We start from the raw sequence: 21,433 nt of genomic DNA, 5'->3' as shown, positions 1-21,433 counted from the left end.
GAGAGATGCTCTTTACTCCGCACCTTGCAATGTTATCACGCACGCCGCAGATAAGGATGCTAACAGTCTGTCTTCTGCCATAAAGGTGGGTTGCCAAAACTGATAAGCGCTCCACACAAGCAGCTTCGTCACGCACCTTATGGGAGACAAAAACGCGATTGTTCAAAGACTATGAGACGTGTGTACCTTTGGGCATGACCAGCTTGTTTGCATGTGTGTTTATGAGTGTACGGTAATCTATATAGTCTTTTATTGGCCCCTGTGTTCCCCTCACTCATATTTGCCAGTTCCATTGACGTGGCTCGGGTCTGCGCGTGTGCATGCTGACAGATAAGCCTTCCCTGCAAACCTCTTATTCGTTCAGAGCACAACGGCAACACGGCTGGAATTACTAATAAACGCAGAGTCTACAAACTGATATGAGAAGCGGGGTTAGGCGTTCTCAAAGAGGATAAAGCCCCGAGAAGAACGTATTACAAAATTAAACATTATAACAGAGGAGAATTCCCTTTGCAGATGTTGATATGGCTTTTTAGTTCATGAAAGCATCACCACTTTGCAAACCACATAGTTAGATTTGCTAATTGCTAATCAGAATAATTAACTAGTGATCTTTATGACTGAAAAGCCTCGCAAATGTAAATGCTGGAGTTTAATGACAGGAAAGGACCTCTCAAATGTTTGGGACAAAAACTGTGAAGAGGTTCAACTGCATGGTTTTTGGTATTCTTGCTGCAATGTTTCCCACAAAAGGCTGAGAGGCCGAGGGCGCTCAGGGAGGATATGATGGGAGTGAGTCAGATATTGCAGGGAAGCTATATCATACCTTTTGTAATCGTTCCGACATTTTTAAAGTTTCAATTTTAACCACTACATCTCTGGATTTTGAAAACCTTAACAAGCTACTGAAGGAATCAATCTATATTTGATTCTTTACCGTTTCTATATAAAATGAAAAGAGCCATATATGTTTGACAGTTTTGGAATATCTTATAGTTTTAAAACTTTTCTAAAATCCTGGGTATGCACTGATAGACATTGCTTTGCCGTAGCTTGTTGTAATAATGCAATATTGTCGTAATATGTCAGTGTTTACTGCTAAGCCTTACCAGTCCTATTTATGGAAACACCTGTCTAACCCCGTTTATATTGTTGCTGTTGTTTGTCTTGCGTCTGAAAATAAAGAAATGATAACGACACCTCGCTGCAGATGTATTAACGGCCTAATAAAAGGATCCCCCATTAACACTACGTACAATATGTCTCAGTACTTCTGTTCTTCACATTGCAGCTACTGTTGACAGTGTAAGGAAATCCCTGGCATATGGTTACACGCCTGTTTAATTAATAATGCAGAGGAAGTACAACAGCACATAATGCAGACAAATGTCACCACCACATGCAGGTTCTGGTATCCATATAGAACACAGTGCTTCTTATATTGCGTACAGATGTATTTGCTACACTGGAGATTGGATGCATTTTTCTACATACGATTCCCATTCTCCTGCATGGATTTCTTTCATGGAGGCATTTTATATATTCTTGTAGTATCTTTACATATAAATCACGTACAAGGCTGGGTTGTATGCTTGTGTGGGAAGTAGGATGAAGTAGGTCAAAGTCCACTGATAGTTTGGACACTAGTCTGTAATAGTTTTATGGAGCAAGCTGTGCGTTATATACTCTGGCCTGCTCAATAGGACTGATGCTTGGTGACAGTTTTTATAACCCTTTGACTTTTTGGCCTTTGGATCACTGGCATTTTTTTCCTTTATTCTGTGAAGGTCAATTTTAAGTTGTGTTTTTTTGTGTTTTTCGCTTTTTTACACACTCACTCCAACCAGAAAAAAGCCACTCAAAGAAGCAAACAGTGATATACTTACACATAAAGATTGTATGAATCAGTTAAAAAATTGAGGTCACATCTGTAAATCATCTATCTAAACCTCATCATACCACGTGCAGTATAATTCTTAACAGATTCTCAAAATAACACTTTAAATTGCCCCTTGTCTCTATAGCACAGTTTTACTAAAGTAGTTGAAAGCTATCAGTGAGAGAATGTCACAAGGTTGAATATTATGGGCTCTTTAATACCTAAAGCAGAGATTAGATGGCAGCACATATATATTCATAACCTTAAGAGCACACAGAGAAAATTAAACTGCTGGAGCTTCACGTCTAATCTCTTTTCTTTATTCTCGGACCTCTGAAGGGGAAGTGTTGTGTCAGGTATCTTTAGATCTGCTCCTTAAGTTAGTCTGTATCGGCACACTGTTGTCATCTGTTAAATAGATGCATGTACAAGAAGAGAGGGATATTGAAAATAGATTTTTTTTTTTTTTTTTTGTGCATATTGTAACATTAAGTTTTTATCGATCTTTCAGTCAATCATTCTCTATGACTTTTTGTCCCCGAGGGGCAGTTTAACCACCCCAAGCAATAAAATGCAATTATAATAGAAAGCTCAAACAAAAGTCTCAGGGTCATCAGATCCAATGTTAATTAAGGGGTGTAACAACCCTCAGGACAAAATATCCCTCCTCTCTGTAATGAGCCCCCCTGCAGGTCATTTACATTCCAGAGGGAATGACAGCAAGCATTTCAGAGCTAGTTGGTTAGCATAGCTAGCTCCATGCAGGGTTGCCATGGATACAAGAAAAACAAACTTCTCAAATCACACGATCTAATAGTCCTCATCTGTTACTTAGAGAATAGACTTGTGTGTAATGGAGTAAAGAGTGGAGAGTGACGAGCTCGCACACACTCTCTAGCTCCAAATCTGACACATTAAAGCAGAACCACATAGTGGCGGGAAACCATCTGCATGTTTCCACAGAGACAGAAAGTTAAAATTTTCTGTTGCATCAGTTTTATGCTTGTGTGGAATGTTCCATGCATATTAAGAACATCTTCATGGAGAAATGAATTTTTCAAGGTTCAAGTGCCAAAAAAAAAAAATTAAATTTAAAAAACACCTGTAAATTCCTTTTTTCAGTCTAAGTCTTGGCTGAAATCTTGCGGTGAAGTTTAACTATCAATTTTAACTCAATGAATGAATGGTTATCCTTGTGCCTTTCGTCAATGAGTGTTGGAATCATTGTATGTATTTAATCTCACTCGTATATTATCTATTGAATCTCACTGTATTTTGCAGTGTATTCTTGTGTAATCATGTGTTTCTGAGTATTGCAGAAGTCGAGTTCTTCGCAGAAATTTCCAGAGCACTCGCACTGGGCTTAGCAAAGTTGTAACACTTTCAGACGCAAGGTCACTGTGAGCCCAAAAACAGGAACCAGCCGGTGACATGGAGTTCTGATGATTAGGACATTCCTTTACATTTACATTTATTACAGAAATAACATGTTGTGTTTCCACTGCTGTATGTGCAAATATTTTCCCCTCCCCTAAGAGAAGCGGCGGAGAACCTCGGAGGTGCACGGAGTGTATTGTGCTCAGCGTTGTAACTGGGGCTTTTTCTCCGTCCGCTCCCCTCATGAGTAAGACAAACTAATCTCTCCTGTCTTTATCTTTAATGCTAGGTTGGTGTTTAAAGTCCAGACCTATCAATGAGGTTGTGGGTTAAATCCTTGAGTAGAAAGATTTGTATTGGCAGTCTAAATGTCTCTTTATGCTGCTATATGTTCTGTAATTCTGTGGACAAGGCTATACTGCATATAGGGTTGTGCTAGTTTTTCTGGTTCTCCATTAGTCAAAACGATAAATTGTATTTTGTAGGTATGGAACTGAAAAGAATACAAGAGCTTTGTCAAACATTAGACCTTTCCCATACAATTAGAAGAAAAGGTCAGAATAATTAGCTGCTACACTTAATAGAATATTTTATACAGTGAAGTGGTGCCTACCTCACATCAGCTGGACCTAATTCCACAGGAGGGACAGTATTTAACACACGATATGACTTGGAGTGCCTGGGAAAAGCATTTATCTTCATTGGAGACACTCTGAGGAACTCCTAGCCACAAGCGTTTTAAAGATTTGATGCATTTGCACACTGTGATGCTAAGTCACCTCCTCTAATGCAGACTCAGGCACTAGGGACCCTCTGAACTGCTGGCTCCACATGATTTTAAGTTTAAACACCTCTGGGTGAGACAGGCTCCAATGTAAACAGCAGACACTAAAGCTGTTTCTTTGATTTATTTATTTAAAGGTGCACTATGTAACTTTTCTGATGGGGTATCTACTACATGTCCCCATGGAGATATAAATGTCTTGCCTAGAATATTCTGCAGTATGGCATTGAGCAAAAACAACTGCACAACACAACTGGATATTCTTGACCCATAGCCAGAGAAAAGCACAGTTCCCAGAGCTGGGTCAGGAGCAGAGGAGCAGAGCAGTGTGTGGTGTCCAGGCTGAGCAGAGCTGAAGACACAGAGACAGCACTGTGACACATGTCACTCACATGTGACGCTCTGAGCTGTACGCTGGGATTGCTCTGATCCTACAGGGCTGGGGACCATGTTTAAGGTTTAAGGGAATACTTTGCGTTTGGCCCAAGGACCCTTTTTCATATTTGGACCATTAACCAATTGTAAGTTGTTGGATAAAAGAGGAGCCTTTACAGAATCTGCTTTGTGGACAATGGCACACAGGCCTGGACTTCCTTGATGTGAGGCAAGAGGCAAACACTGCCATCTATTAAGGGAGACAAAACATTTTTTTTTTCCTTTTAAATTTTTTGTCTTTTGGTCAGTTTGGTCCTGTTTGTTGCTCTTGTTTCCACATCTTTCATCTAGAAACAACAACATGGTCCACTCTGCACTGCAAGATGTTTAGATATTTAATTTAATCAATTTGTGTCCATAGAATTACATGTATATATAACATTTAAGATTTTTTTTTTCCTATTCACCTGCACCTCACCTTAAATTCAACTGTTGCACAAACAATGTTTTGTTTTGTTTTTTTTACTTAGAAAATCCTTGAATATTATGCCCTTGAATGTACACTAGGGTTTGCCATCTGCATTTCTCCATTTCACACTCCATGTGGGAGGCACGGTGGAGCAGCGTTTAGCGATCTCACCTCACAGTAAGAAGGTCCTGGGTTTGATTCTGGAGCGGTTCATGTTCTCCCCATGCCTGTGTAGCTTTCAAGTTATTCACCAAACACACATATGTTTATACTTAATATTGGCAAAATATCTGTCAACATGAGTTTTCTCATGTGGGACTGAGCCAAAGCTTCACAGCAAGAAACAATTCCTGGCTGAAAAGCCATGAAATTTAAGTGTTGCGTGCCATTGTAAAAACAAAGTAATTAAGTAGTTTGATCATAGTAGCTTTAGTTTAGTTGTGCTTTCGCCTGGCAATTCCACAATGTCTTCAAATCTCCATGGCAACACAACAGTTCCACCAGGGGTCCATGTTTCCAACAAGACTCTTGGACATAGACCTAAGCTCATTTAATATATTAGATTTTTAAAACAAGAAATAACAGTTGTTTCTTCATGCTGCCAGATAATTATTGGCTAGACAACAGGATGCAGAGCCATGGAAGTGTATCTAATACCCAACATGATCCCCTGATTTAAACCATTAATACACAATAAGCTTAAAGTGGCTGTGCCTGATTGTTTACCATCTAGATGAGGAAAATTTGTTTGCTACAGTACATATATATTGTAAAGCAGATCTTAGGGTTAAAATAAGACCACTGTCTGCATCTAACTATAAAGTGCTTTATTGTCTGAGAATCAGACAGTGTGCTGTTAGCATGCTAGTTGTGGTTAGCTTTACTGTGTCAGCAGTAAAGCTAACTGGCCTCTGAAATTTGTGAAACTCAATGTGGTAAATAATATGGGTGCTACACATTTTTAAGGCAGTCAAGCAGCCTGCAGAGCCTTTAATATATGTGCTACAAAACAGAAATGACTCTATAAACTGTTTGGGTCCAGACCAGTGTTGTTAAAGAAGGTGCCATTTTTGCGCAGTGGCTCTGAGTTGCTGCTGGACCAGACTGCTGTTGGTATACACTTGTTAAAGGTCAGGTATACAAAGTTTTAAAGGGCATGTCTTGTACACTGTGGTCCTCCTTTCTGTTATGTAACTAGCTGTCTTGCATGCAAATCAGAAGATCTTTCAAACTTTATCTACATTACAATTTTGTCATTTAAAATCACAATTGTATTTTTGTTTCATGTATGTTTTTTCATGTGCTAGTAGATATAATGTTAGCTGCTTCCACTGTGTTGTCTCTGTTTCTCTGTGTGGCAGTAATTTGCTGTATCTGCCACACAGCTCAAATAAATGACTCCTAATAGACTTCAAAGCAAAACGCTGCTTCAGATAAGCAAATAGCCATGGATCCTGCACACTTCACATGAGCTGCCTGAAATCAATACCTTGTGTTTCTGTTGTGTATTTCCACACCTACTAATGCAGGGTCAGCTTAAACATATTCTTAAAACTTTATAATAACTACACTTTCATAATGAACAAATAGTTTAGTAAGGATGCTGCAGACTTAACTACTTGATTGATATCCTAACTCCTAATCCCTTAAAGCCAAAGTATGCAACTGTTTGTTAAAAAAAAACAAAAAAAAAAAAAAAAAAAAAATAAAAATGAATAAATAAAATAAATAAATAATAAAAAAATAATAAAAATAAATAGACTTAACTTTTTTTTTTCATTATGGTTGTTTTTATTGCACTAAATGATATAGAAAAACAAAACAAAAATCAAACAAACAAAAAAAAACCCCAAAAAAACATAAACATGTTTTTAACTTTCTATTTCCATGGAATCTCCAAAAACAAAAAAATCTACTATCATTTTAATTAAGTAGGTACTAAGCCTGAAATAATATTAATAAACTATATGCTCATTATAATTGTAGTCTTTGTACAAGCTTTATTGAGGCTAATTAAGGTGCAGTTACTATAAAGTGGTACCAAAATAAATTGCATATGAGTGATTCTGGTAGTGGTAACTGAGTGCATTTTTGGTAGAGAAAAGTAAAAAGTTCACAAGCTCATACACAATCAGAAGGAAATGACTGGTATTGCCCATTTTTAAGACCTAATCCCATTAGAAACTGACAGAACTGCCCTGGGCTCACATCATAGCTGTTAGCACAATGCAGATACACTCTGCAGCACGCTTAATAAACAGCTTAGGCAGGAGAGGAGGCCGGGACAGCAGGGGGCAGTCAGGAGGCTCTTAAAAGGATGGCACCAGGCTCTACTCCTGACATTTCATTTCTAAGTACAGGAAGAGGAAGAGGAAGAGAAAGAAGAAGAAGAAGAAGAAGAGAAAGAAGAAGAAGAAAAAGAAGAAGAGAAAGAAGAAGAAGAAGAGAAAGAAGAAGAAGACAAAGAAGAAGAAGAAGACAAAGAAGAAGAAGAAGACAAAGAAGAAGAAGACAAAGAAGAAGAAGAAGAAGAGAAAGAAGAAGAAGAAGAAGAAGAAGAGAAAGAAGAAGAAGAAGAAGAGAAAGAAGAAGAAGAAGAAGAGAAAGAAGAAGAAGAAGAAGAAGAGAAAGAAGAAGAAGAAGAGAAAGAAGAAGAGAAAGAAGAAGAAGAGAAAGAAGAAAAAGAAGAAGAAGAGAAAGAAGAAGACAAAGAAGAAGAAGAAGACAAAGAAGGAGAAGAAGACAAAGAAGAAGAAGAAGACAAAGAAGAAGGAAGACAAAGAAGAAGAAGAAGACAAAGAAGAAGAAGGAAGACAAAGAAGAAGAAGAAGAAGACAAAGAAGAAGAAGAAGACAAAGAAGAAGAGAAAGAAGAAGAAGAAGAAGAGAAAGAAGAAGAAGAGAAAGAAGAAGAAGAGAAAGAAGAAGAAGAGGAAGAGGAAGAAGAGAAAGAAGAAAAAGAATAAGAAGATAAAGAAGAAGAAGAATAGAAAGAAGAAGAAGAGAAAGAAGAAGAAGAGAAAGAAGAAAAAGAAGAAGAAGAGAAAGAAGAAGAAGAGAAAGAAGAAGACAAAGAAGAAGAAGAAGACAAAGAAGGAGAAGAAGACAAAGAAGAAGAAGAAGACAAAGAAGAAGAAGGAAGACAAAGAAGAAGAAGAAGACAAAGAAGAAGAAGGAAGACAAAGAAGAAGAAGAAGAAGACAAAGAAGAAGAGAAAGAAGAAGAAGAAGAAGAGAAAGAAGAAGAAGAGAAAGAAGAAGAAGAGAAAGAAGAAGAAGAGAAAGAAGAAGAAGAGGAAGAGGAAGAAGAAGAGGAAGAAGAAGAAGAAGAAGAAGAAGAAGAAGAAGAAGAAGAAGAAGAAGAAGAAGAAGAAGAAGAAGAAGAAGAAGAAGAAGAAGAAGAAGAAGAAGAAGAAGAAGAAGAAGAAGAAGAAGAAGAAGAAGAAGAAGAAGAAGAAGAAGAAGAAGAAGAAGAAGAAGAAGAAGAAGAAGAAGAAGAAGAAGAAGAAGGTACTTTTGATCTCAAAATGCACATACACATTTTTATTAATAGTAATTTAAAAACAATACTGAAAAGGTAGTGCTGAACATGCTATTGCACATTTTGGAGCCTAATAAATATTAAAATAAAACTACAGACTGAAAAACTCTACACCTAAAATAATTGGGAATTCTTTACAAGTAAAATTTTATTATGTTAGAATTTTTTTAATTTAAAAAAAATAAAAAAAATAAATTAAAGTTAGCATTAGCAATGAGAAACATACAGAAGAGTCCTCAGGTGAAGTTTTCAGTTTTCATTTAACACAGTGACATTCACCTGCAGCCCCCTGTCTAATACATGATCTGTCAGGATTTATTGATTTTAGTACAACTCAGGAAAAACCTCATAGGGATTACATTAGAGTGGAAATGGTCACACAGAATGTCCCTAGAGACTGGAACTAGCCAGGTGCTGTCGTAAACAGAGCTAAATGTTCTTGTTACTGTTTCTAGTGCACTTGTCTCATACCACATAGTCAGCGACGTGCACGGGCATTTTGAGAGGCAGGAGCTCAATCAAGAAAAATGGGTTTTAAAAATAAGAAAACATGATTTATCTTCTTCAGAGATTACTTTTAGGTGTGTGTTTGCTTAGGTTTAGCAGTAAAGCTTCATGCGTCTGAGAGACCAACTTTTTTTTTTTTAAATGAGAAAGACAGAGCAAAAAAGGAACATGTGAGGGGAGTCTAGGGTCTTTCCCCAGGAGCCTTTGATAAAAATACATGTAATTTCCTGTAATACGGGGTGTTTTAGGTGAAGAAATTCTATTTTTAGCAGACATAATAATAAGAATAATGAGATATAAGCACACTGTTGTAGCATACTTCTCTCCCAGATTCTAAACACACAGTTATTAGATTATAACAACTGGCCAATATTTATGCCATATTTGTCTTTAACTTACATTTTAGAAAGACTGTTCACTTGATTCTTTGTGGGGCCCCAGCCCTCTGCTCCCTCCCTGTGCTCCACCCCTGCCCCTGCAGCTACTGTCTGTATGAGCCTCACACTGGGCTGTGGACAAACGCCCCAGAGAACAGTCACAGTCTAAAGCTTTTGTCCACACACATAGACTTAAGTGTTATGTGGCTTTTATGAAAATTAAATTGATCTTTTCCACGAAATGCGATGGTGACATTCTTTTATTGTTGAGTTTGTAAAACAACTTTTACACATCTGCTGTCTTCATGGGAGCTTGCCAACCACCTCAGTGACTTCAGCCAGGGTGATGGATGAGTCCGCCTGCAAGTCCCTAATCTTTGCTTCCTCCTTGGAATTGAGGAGATCCTCAAAGTATTCTTTCCATTGTCCGACAATATCCCCAGTAAAGGCCAGCAGCTCTCCACCCACACTGTAAACAGTGTTGCTGAAGCACTGCGTTCTCCTCCTGAGGTGTTGGACACTTTGCCAGAATTTGTTAGAGTGCTGGATGACAGTCCTACTCCATGGCCTCCCCGAACTCTTCCCAACCCCGAGTTTTTGCCTCTGTGACCACATGAGCCGCAACACGCTTTTCCCGCTGGCACCTGTCAGCTGCCTCAGGAGTTCCACAAGCCCACAAGGCTTGATAGAACCCCTTCTTCAGCCTGACGGCATCCCTTACTTCTGTTGTCCAGAACAGGATTTGGGGGTTTATTTTATATATAGACAGAATTTCTAGGCACAGCCAGGGGCTGGAGGGGGTCCGGTTCAGGGACCATGGGATCTCATCTCTGCTGTTTGCAAATGATGTTGTCCTGATGGCTTCATCGAGCCAGGACCTGCAGCAGGCACTGGGACAGTTTGCAGCTGAGTGTGAAGTGGCTGGGATAATAATCAGCTCTCCAAAATCCAAGGTCATGGGTGGCTTGCCCTCTCCAGGTGGGTGGGAAAGGTCTTGTCTCTGGAGTTCAAGTATCTCAGCTCAATGTTTCTTTTAATTTGAAAATAGAGAAAACTAATACTACAAAATGCTATGTGAATCTTTTATTTCAAATGTATATCATCGAAAACGTAGGAACTTATTTATTTATTTATGTATTTATTTCAGAGACAATGCACATTAATAAACATTTGCATGTAAATATACCAGAATTAGCCCGAGGGCTATTTTTCATCCATAGTCCCAGGACAGGTGTAAAATGTCAACCTGTAGGAAATAAAATACAATAGAATAAAAACAAGGTTATTATTTACACTCTAAAATCATTCTTACATACAGTCGCATACAACTCCATTCTATTGGTCATAAAATCACATTCAGCCACATACATTCATTTTCAGCCACAAACACAACATACCGTTGTCTACATACACACACAGACACAAACAGACATACAACAAAACTATCTCAACTATGCATGGCAAACATTTGCCATGTGACATGTGACTTGCCATTCCCAAGTCACATGTCAACATTTCATGACAGATATTAGAGCAACACTGAACAAATCTGCAGATCATTTCATTAAAGGAGAAACGTTGAGAAACTTTTTTTTAGCAACTTAACATAGCATATTGGTAACATTCTGTGCTTCAAACTGGGTTACCTCTCAGCTGTGGTTGAACTTTGTCCCTGCATGTGGCTGTGGGTGTAGTGTGGGTCTTTTAAAGGTTTTAAACAGAATTCAGTCTGTCAAATCTGGTCAATAACATTGATCTACAGTGGAGAGGTCTTCCTGACGACCCGGATGCTGTGGAGAAAACACAAAACAGGGACAAGAAAATAAGCACTTAAGAAAGTACATTTTGGATAAATATTATTCCTCATTTTACCTAAACCCCTCACCCTTACCCCTGCCTTTCCTCTTGCGTTAGAGCTGAAAACTCATGACAAAAATAACTCTACACAACAAAAACCCTGACCCAAATCTGACACAAGTTTACGTTGTGTGTAATAAACTTGTCCACTATCAGCTTCTTTTCCATGTTGCGTTTGACCAGCTCCATCACCCCATCTTGCCCCAGTATAAATCAGCTGTGCTCCAGTTTGGAAAGACCTTGCCTTGCACTGTGCAGGAGGCAAGTGCCAAAAGCACATGACGCTGTGAGGAGCGCCCTGCCCCAATGAGCAGATCACAATATAAGATATACTGTACATAGGTACACATTATACTTTACATAGGTACAGATTATATAGTTGCCAATAATCAGTGAGCGGGCCATATACAGGGTCAAGTAGAATGATCCTCCACTTATTTTGTCAGTACAAGAGGCATTTTCTGAAGGTTTGGAGCCAATTTAAAGAAACTTTTTTTTAAGCAGTAAATTCATTTTAATAAATTGAAAGTCACCACACAATAACAACTAAATATTTTGTTGTTTTAGTCATTATTCCTGCAAATAACACTATTAACCAATCGATCATGATCCCTCCAAAGCCTGTTCCATATGCTCCCCAGGTGGTGTGCGTAGTACAGTTGAAGAAAGCTTTTAGTCACTTTTTATTTTTTGAAAGTCCGCCTCATATTTGCTTAGTTTGATTCATAAACGACATAAGATATATCTTCAATAGGATTCAGTAGGAAGTACTGCAGCAAGGTTTGTCACTATAGTTCAATTGTTTTATGTTACTTTAGACCATTCAAAAGCAACATAAAACATGAGGCCAGGTGTCCGGACAGATGTTTGAGGCTTTAGTATTGTCAAGACTCTGGAGGGTCTGTCCACAGTCTGGTGTGAGGCTGTGACTCACAGACAGGGGGCGCTCAATGTTGTAGAGAGCAGGGGCGGAGCACAGGGAGTCAGCAGAGGGCTGGAGATTCACTGGCACAAGAGTTGGACACAAATAATCAGCAGCTTGTGGAAAACACATATTAAGTTTAATAAAAGTATCTTATAGGTGTACTAATAATGGAATAGGTAAAAGCCAATCTTGGGAGACTTTTCTCAGTTATACTGCCACATGCATTTATTCATCAAAATGCACCAGATTACAGGAAATTACATCTGTTTTGTGCAGAGTTTCTTAATGGAGGACCCGAGACATCGCTGTGTGAAAAAGGTAAACTACATCAAACCTTTGAGAAAAATGTAGGTACAAATGAAAGGGGTCAATGCCCCAGAATATCTGCAGGTCTAGAGACGACCCCTGTGTGAATCAATCAGTGTTTAAGGGGAACCTCAACAGTTTCTCATCACAAGTGTAATATAAGTGCTATGCAACAGGCATAGGGACGAATTCTTCAAAACAATATTGTTGAGTATTGTTAATTTCTTTCTGGCTCCAGACTCAGGTTTGCCACAGTGAGGAGCAGTAGATACAAGCACTCTTTGATTCCTGCTGCAAGTTCGATCTTAGGCTGTGTTCACACTTTTAAACATCACATTAAAATGGGGACTAAACTCTGGCTACTCGTGGACTAGACCAGAACTACACCCGGAACAGGATATAAAGCATTTTAGTGTCTGATCATCAGGAACTGCACAGTAGCATGCTAGTTGTTGTTAGCATTACCATCACAGCAAAATTCTGCTTTGGTCTCTGAGAGGGATCTTGTGGTAAAGATTTTTGTGTCTTTTTCTCTTTGCTGCAAAATCAATTGCACCATTGGGAAGACAGAGAAAAGTGAAGTTGAAGTTATTTCTAACTACCCACCATGACAGATGCATTCCCCACACACTCCAGGGAGAAGTCCACTCCTCCGTTGGTCATCTCCACCAGAACCTCGTGGATGGGTTTGCTGTGGTCCTTGGGGTTCACAAAGTCAGTGGCTCCAAAAATCTTGGCTTTCTCAAACTTCTCAGGGTTTGTGTCCACAGCAATAATCCTCTTGGCTCCTGCCGCCTTACAGCCCATAACTGCAGCAAGACCCACAGCTCCCAGGCCAAACACAGCACAGGTGGAGCCCTCCTCTACCTACATCATTTTATCACAGGAACAAAAATGATACCTCAAAATAAATACACACATTAACAATGTATATGACATCATTATATATACTATATAGAGTTAACCCTTTACCCATTAAATTAGGGACTGATCACTGTTCACATCAAAGTGAGCTTGTCGCTAGATTTTAAATGACATTATAACATTCTATATGGCAACACTATTAATACAGATGGAGGGCTGCTTAAATTAATAATGTTTTAAAAAAAAAAGCAGATTTTTGTTGTAAATAGCAAATTCTTGGGTCTAGTCAGCCCTATAATGACGCTAATCATTAATAGAAAGGATCAGGTACAACATTAGTGAATTAACCTTTTAAATTTTGCTCATGAAAATAACAAGTAATCAATAGGGAAAAATCCCTCTTGCCCTCCATCTGAGAGCATGACATCTGTACATTCTGCATTATCCATGATATATTTTAATAGATCTTGAGAGTTTTGGTCTTGTAGTCTTTATTGACATCATGGCGGGACAGGAGAGCAGGGGAGAGACATTCAGTAAATTGTTTGTGTTATTTCATATTCATAAATATTCTAACCTTAGCTGTGTTAACAGCTGATCCATATCCAGTGCAAATCCCACAGCCGATGAGACACACTTTATCCAGGGGAGCGTCAGGGTGGATCTTAGCCAAGTTAATTTGTTGAACCACAGTGTACTCCGTAAAAGTACCAAGCCCACCAATCTGCAGAATTTTTTTTCCCTTTACAGTTGACCCTGGAGTCTATTGGACACATAATACTCCTGATGACTTGACACATATGCTGTCAACAAGCGTCAACTGCAAAAACTGACCAGGCTTTCACACACTGGTTGGTCTTTGGACTCTTACAGAAGTGACATTCACAGAGATGACCACACACACTTGAGCACTTAACTTGTCCACATTTTGTATTTTCTCTACCCACTTCATCTGCTCTCACCATAACAAACCTCCCCTCTTCAACATGGCCCTCTGAACAGCAGGACCTAAGAGTTGTTTTCACTTGGAAAGCCTTATCACCAGCTGTAGATAATAACTGGAGCTGTTTATTTAAAATCATAATAATCTGTGAGAGTCTCTGGTCGATTGTGAGACAACAGGAGGTTGAAATAGTGTTTTATGTATTCCTGTTTAAATGGGATTTTTTTTATTCCACTAGAGGAAATGTTTGTGTTGTGTTAAAATTGTGAATCAATGGGTAGATTTGTAACAATATTCCTTGACTTTGTGCATAACTAATAAATTCCAGTCGATTCTGCACATCACATTTTGACTACATGCCATCATACTTTCTACTCAACTGTTACCAAACACTGACAAAGTAAAGAGGAAAGAAAATGATTTGTTATCTGCACTCCCACTTGTTTCTAGGACCTTTACAAATTCTGTATTCAGGGCTTTCAGGTGAAATTTTGAGGACTTTGACCATTCAAAAGATATTTTTTGTTTTGAATTGCTATGGCAACCGCTCTGATTTGTATACACACTAACCATTGTATCGTCATAAATATATATAAAATATTATGTTACTGCCACTTTAGATCCATGATAGTTTGGCCCAAAGCTCAACTCACTATACAATTTGAACTGTGGTTGAGAATGCTCTTATGACCACTTCGACACTTTTGGAAGTTGGAGATTGGGTATCTGCTTCTCAAGGATCGCTGGAAATTGTCGCTGAAGTGGTTTCACAAGAACCCTAGTCTCCCAGCCCTCCACTGTCCTGCCCTGACCTGGTGAAATCAATCAGGAGGCTCCTATGTGGCACAGCGGTGGAGCGTTCTAGAGCTGTCTTCATCTGGGCCACTCCAGGGATGCACCTTGTATTTACACTTCTCCACAACCTCGAGACGGTCTGTGGTCAAGATAATGCTCACCAATTTTGACTGACAAGTCAACCCTGCTAGAATGTACTCTACTGCTTTAAAATAACTTGCCTTAATAATGCATGAACAAAGACTTAAAGGTCCTATATTATGCTAAATTGACTGAGCGTTTAGTCATGTTAAAATGTTGTTACCTCCTCAAAACGATACCTGAAGTTGTGTTTTGTTTCATTCACACATTTGAGTAAGTCTGTCCACATGTCCAAAGCTCAAAATGCTCTGTTCCACATTGTGATGTCATGAAGCGGTAGTTTTCAAGTTAACAGCTACCTTTACCCAGGGCCGGCCCTAGCTTTCAGGGGGCCCTAAGCTGAATTTGTCTCTGAGGCCCCTGGCAGCGGATGTATCCTGGCTCAGCTATTGGTGATTCACATTTGACAACATTTTGTATTTATATGACCAACATCAGACTGAAAACATCCAAAATGTCACAACTGCTATAACCACAAGAATAGTACACAAGCATGTAAGACAGGTCAAGTTTTTTTAAATTTGAGACAAGTTTCTGGTGGATTTTAATGTGTTCCCGTTGGGCTTACATTTACATTATAAAGCGTCCTTGCACCAGTGTAAACACATAGTTGCCCTCACCTATGTATCCTGGCTGAGCTATTGGTGATTCACATTTGACAACATTATGACTATGCGCTCAAAAACAAACGTAGGCAGCAGCAGACATTTAGCTACTATAGATATAAAACAAATGTAATTTTTTGAGAGGGATATTTAGGCTGCTATAAACACACCAGCTGAAGCTGAAATTATGCAAATAATTCTAGTGAAGGTGTATGGAGTTCAAAAACACAATGGAGCACTTCCTGCACTACCACATGATATCACCAGGTGTGTGTTTTCTGTTTGAGAGAAGAACTCAGCCTAGTAATGCAGGGTTTGTGCGTTAAATGTGTGAATGAAACAAAATCTCTCTTTTTGAGGAGGAAACAACATATAACACAGATCAGAAAATACCATAATATGGGACCTTTAATTAAAAGGTAATGGTATTACGTAGTTATTAAAGGTGCACTAGGTAATTTTTCTGGTGAAGAGTCTGTGATCTGCTCGTCTCCATGGAGATGTTATCGCTTTGCCTGCATGTTTCACATGATGGCATTAAACTTATCTATCTCCATGAAAACAAGCAGCTGGTGGACCCTTACAAGAAAAGTAGCACAGTGCACCTTTAGTTATGCTTAATAATGCTTAATAATTATGCTTAATAATTCTTCATATACAATTATGAATAAAGTCTTTGTTTGTGGTTTATTAGGGCAAAAACTGAAGATGCAGTTATAATGAAGTGCTACTGAATACCTCCCTGTGATTGTCGGCAAGGACAGACTTCGATAAGCAATGTCCTTGTCCCATCTGTGAGTGAATAACCTACTTTGGTAATAGGTACTAAAATATATCATTGAAATCATTGAGGACCATGATGAGGTCGGTCCTCTGTCGAACAAGGACTCAAGACTGTATTCAAACTCCTACACAACTTTCACCAGATCACAGCAGCTTTCTCGTAGAGATTGTCCAATGTTGTTAAAAGGACAAAATGATCTTTATTCTTGGTTTTACCTCTAGGGCCACTCCAGTCGACCTCTTCTCCGATGAAACAAAGTCATGTTGAGCCTTGAGCCTGATTTCAGAGTGATATTATTTTGGGCAGCCTGAGATAGTGTTACAGACATGAATGAAAGGCTCCCAGCAGCAGACATTGATTATCAGCTAAAAGGTTGCAAGGGCGGAAGAGAGAGAGCAGGCCCAAAACTGTGAGATAGTACGTCTAGTTTTAGGCAGCTACAGAGAAGAACATTTCTGAGGCTGTATTGGTTTTATCTGACAGTGAGAAGAACAATGAATCAAAGGGAACTGTAAAAATAATAGACACATGTTTTTATTCCAGGATTCATTACACGTTAAGGCTTCTGTTTCTTGAAACTGTGGCATCTCAGAGAAGTGAAAATGCCAAATTGTTATATATCTTTGTCAATACTGTGCGGTTGGCCTTGGTCTGGCAAAGGACGAAGGACGGAAATTAGCCTTGGCTACAATCCAATATTTATAGGTACATGAATTTGCATTTATATGTAATATGGACTGTACCTTTAATAAATAAATACAAATACAAAACGTTTTTTTGTTTGTTTCTACTTTTGAATATTTTATAATAAATCCTGAATAAATTATATTGAATATTCACAGTTGTAAATGAACCACGCAGAACTTGGCATGGAAATATCAATTAAATATATAATGTAGACATGTGTAATCATTGCCTGCCAAATCCACAGTGATATTTCAGTTTATTTTTTATACAGAGGGATTTCAGTCTGGTGTCTCTGTTGCTCCCTGAGTGAGAACCAAACATGATCGTTCAGTCAGATTTGTTTGTTTCAGTGACATATGTGAATGAATGAGTGAATTGGTCACACATTATTTTCAATAAAATGACATTTCTTTCATGTCAGATTATCACCATCTTTTCTTCTTCGGACAGACCATGCATTTTCCGATTGGCTCAATCACACCCATCTGAACTCAGGGAGATTCAGTGGTGACCATACTCGTTTCTCTGTAAAGTATTGGAGAAGTGTGTGTTCTGGATCCCAGGCATGTGTTATTATGTAAAGCATTTGTTAAAGTAATTCCAGTCTGTGCTGTACTGAGTTCTTGGTGAGAGCCCTCAGCACAGCACAAAAATGTAATTTCTCTAACCATTTCATTCTCTAAATATTGTCTAATATTATTATAGAATAAAATAACGTAATCTTTTTTTTTTTTTTACCTTTTAAGAGCATATTATATGGTCCGGTTGGAAGAGATGGGCCATAGCACGGTTGTTCATGTATGCACACACGTACACACATGTTTACAAGCCCTGTGTTGGGGATGGAGTGGATAAGAGGAAAATGTGAATGAATTCTACTCCAAACTCACTGTGAATCTGTGCACACCTTCAGTAAGGACTGTGGACAGACAGAAGTTCTGAATACGTGTCTCCTTTTGTCCTCACTGCTCCATCCATAACTTTAATCCATAAAAGAGGAGTCTCACAACAGGACTCAGATCTGCCTCACTATTTAAGCCTGGAGAACCCACAGGGTCAAATTTGGTCGCAGTTAATTGCTGCTACCCAAAATGAGTAAAAAAAAAAAAAAGTCAAATTTAACTTCAAGCCCAGAGTGCATAGAGACACCTAGTAGATGAATATTGAACTAAAATGAGCCTGAGCGGTAGTGACAAGATGGATGAGCACATGCTGTTTTGTTGAGCTGGAAAACTACCCAAACAAAATCGTCTTCTTAGCAGACCAGAGGTTGGTAAAATTGTGTTTTTAGGATTTTTTTTTTTTTTTTTGTTTGTTTGTTTTTTTGTTAATCTTTTTAGTAATAGCTTGCAGAATGTCTAGAAGTATGTTTTATATTCTTTTTGGATAAATTATATTCTTTAAGGGCCAAATTTGGCCCTGATCCTAAATTTGGGAATAAAGGGTTAAAATTGAAAAAAGTGGATATTTCAGTGTTCCGTGAACTTTATAAGTAATTTAATGCATTGTTCATAATTTGCCAAAGAAGAAAAGGGTTCTTGGGTTCTCCAGGGTTAAGACATATTTCATGCCTCAGGTATTTTCTCCACTGAAGCGTTTGCACTTCTGTGTGACATGTAAACAAACAGTGGTGTGTGATGATGTCACCAGGGGCATGGCTCGGTTTGGTTGCGCAGGTGTGAGTGCAGGCCACAGAACTCTATGTAATTGTGCTTGAGCAAGGCTCGGTTCAAAAGTCTTAGTGTGGACCTAAACTCACTCGTGGACCTAAAATACTCAGCTCTCTTCTCTGTTGTGCAGTTGGTGCTGAGGAGGTTCCGTACAGAAACAAGTGCTGCAGTGTTTCCATGCACTCAGTGCACTTCAGTTTCATGTAGGTTTTAACTAATTATTATAATTAAACGAATCATTGAGGCAATAAAATATGAATCAGACCTTTTTAGTAATCAAATTACTTGATTTACTCGATTAATTGTTTCATCCCTAATATGAACAGCTCAGGGTTTAACACTGTGCAGGTCCTGGTCCAGCCCTCCTCCTCGAGATCATTAGTCTTGCTCTCAGCTCCAGGGCCACTGCTGGTCCGGCTGACTGGTTCATGGGGTGGATGTGAACTTTGACCTCTCCTCTCTGCACCTCTGTGTGGAGTTCATCTGCACTTGCCTTTCTTTTCCTGCTCTATAAGGAACACCAGCTCCTTAAGTCTTCAAGTTTCTGTTTTTTGATTTGGTAAAATTATTGATTTATTATTTTATTATTTTATTATTTATTTTTTTCTAGTCTTTCACAGTGTGGCATCGAAATGAATCTCCACGGAGACAAGCAGGTGATGCCTCCAGCCCAAGTTACAGGTCAGACATGTCGAGAGTGAAGCCTGCTCACAGTAAGAATGCATGTTTTCCAATATATTTCTGAGCAACAAAAAAAAACAGTCTTAATTAAATAAGATTGTTTGCTGTATGTTAAATGACATACTGTGAGTTTCCAAGCTAAAGGCAATAGCTTCTCCATGGAGAAGTGGCAGGCCCTACACCAGAAAAAAATTTCCCCTCTATTCACATTACAACCATTATAATTCATTTAAACTCAATATCAGATAAGGCTATGAATAAATCCAGGCTTAAATGTGGCGTCCATTTTCACTGAATACTATGATGTTATGCTTGTTAGCAAATGCACAGAATGACACTTATTCTATAGATTTTCACTGTGCTGGTGAATTAGACTTAACCAAGCATAACGAGGAGATGGACTACAACCGAGCGAGGCAAACATGTATCTTTGGTCTGATTTCACATGATGATGCTGTGAGAAAATTTCATGAGGTAAAGCAGAGGCCCAGAGATGTGGTGTCTAAAGTAAGTGAGTAAATTAATTCAGTGCAATTGGGGAGTGTGTGCCAAATATCACATTAATGAATGGGAACAGTGAGGAGTGCTCAGTGTGGCTGGTGGGAGCCGACTGTCCCAGGCAGCTTCCCTCTTCGTCCCTCTCTCTCAGCTCTATATGACTTTAAAGGGGTGTCACAGTATTACCCGTGATAGTTGTACAGATGTGGGTCTTGATTTGTCCTCAGCGTCCATGCCAGCTAAGCTTCTCTTCTCTTAAAGGACACACATCATTCAGATTTAGCATATCACATTTTTCCCTCATGAAAAACACATCTAAGTTGTATTTTCATCCACACTGGTTTGATGAATATTGCAGTTTTCTTAGTTGACTCCCCTTGAGCTGTCACAAAACACTCCCAGGATTGTTATGTCACAGGTAAAAGCTTTTACCTGTGACAGCCGTTCTGCAGTCCAAATCAGGTTCATTATTACTGTGTGCTTACATCAAAATGTCAGAGCATGTTCCTTAATAATGTAACATTAGTTAAACTTTTTACCATGGTAATTCCCTCTGTTGCCAGTAGATAAAGCCCCACCCCAGATTTCAGTACAGGGAGATGAAAAATAATGTTAAATTCTAAAACATGAGATACTAACTCAACTTGTCATTTGTTTATTATTTTTCATGATATTTTTTCTCTCAATTTCTTATGAATCTTTAAGCCTATAAAGTGCCATGAGAGAACGCATCCACTCTGCTTTATCCCATAGCTACTAGGACTAGGAGTCGGAGCTAAAAATTAACTGAGTGAGCCACACCATTTGCATACACAGTACAAGCAAAGTTTTAAATATATGCTTTTGTTCCTTATTCTCTCATTTTTCATTGTGTCACCTGGACCCACTCTGTCAAATAAAGCTGCTTAGAACTCTTCCCAGAATCGTTAAACGTCCATTGTTCTGGGTGGATGGTCTGAATCCTGGCATATACTTGTGCATGTGTGTTTACGCGCTGAGATGCAGGTGGCTTGTCACATAGAGAAAACACACTCTTCTACCCATTATCCATGCTTGTATAACTCTGCAGGCTTCATTTGCTCGCAACGCTGCATGCAAATAGGACAGGCGGAGACAGGCGAGACAGGAGCAAACTTAGATTTAACTCTGGGAATAGAGATTTGGGACAGAGATTGTGGGAAAAACAGGAAGTGAGTTGAATTAGAAATAAAAGGTCAGCCTAACATAGACATCTGACAAGTGACCTATAGAAAGCAACAACACCAACAAGCAGAAATTAGCAAACACATTACAAAGATGTTTCCCTCGATGATCAATTTGTCCATCTCACCGCTTAATCTGGAGAAAAATCTGTGGAGTGTAGCGTTTGC

General features: G+C 38.7%; 2 protein-coding genes across 2 annotated transcripts in view; one reads left to right on the top strand and one right to left on the bottom strand.

Moving 5' to 3' along the window:
* The window catches only part of LOC117390921 (splicing regulatory glutamine/lysine-rich protein 1-like), a 79,129-nt gene extending 67,683 nt beyond the window's left edge, over positions 1-11,446 (top strand). The window contains exons 2-4 of the mRNA XM_033988726.1: positions 7,245-7,661; positions 8,065-8,392; positions 11,321-11,446. Coding sequence (XP_033844617.1) covers positions 7,245-7,661; positions 8,065-8,392; positions 11,321-11,446 — 871 coding nt within the window. The remainder of the gene's footprint in view (positions 1-7,244; positions 7,662-8,064; positions 8,393-11,320) is intronic.
* A 1,516-nt stretch (positions 11,447-12,962) lies between these two features.
* LOC117390920 (alcohol dehydrogenase 1-like) overlaps positions 12,963-21,433 on the bottom strand; it is a 153,302-nt gene continuing 144,831 nt past the window's right edge. The window contains exons 2-3 of the mRNA XM_055231281.1: positions 13,837-14,022; positions 12,963-13,262 (exon numbers count right to left, since the gene is read on the bottom strand). Of these exons, the coding sequence (XP_055087256.1) occupies positions 12,990-13,262; positions 13,837-14,022 (459 nt within the window). The 3' untranslated portion in view covers positions 12,963-12,989. The remainder of the gene's footprint in view (positions 13,263-13,836; positions 14,023-21,433) is intronic.

This window comes from Periophthalmus magnuspinnatus, chromosome 22, assembly GCF_009829125.3.
Source record: "Periophthalmus magnuspinnatus isolate fPerMag1 chromosome 22, fPerMag1.2.pri, whole genome shotgun sequence".
Lineage (NCBI taxonomy): Eukaryota > Metazoa > Chordata > Actinopteri > Gobiiformes > Gobiidae > Periophthalmus > Periophthalmus magnuspinnatus.
Note: the sequence above shows the minus strand (reverse complement) of the source record. Positions and strands in the feature narration are given on the sequence as shown.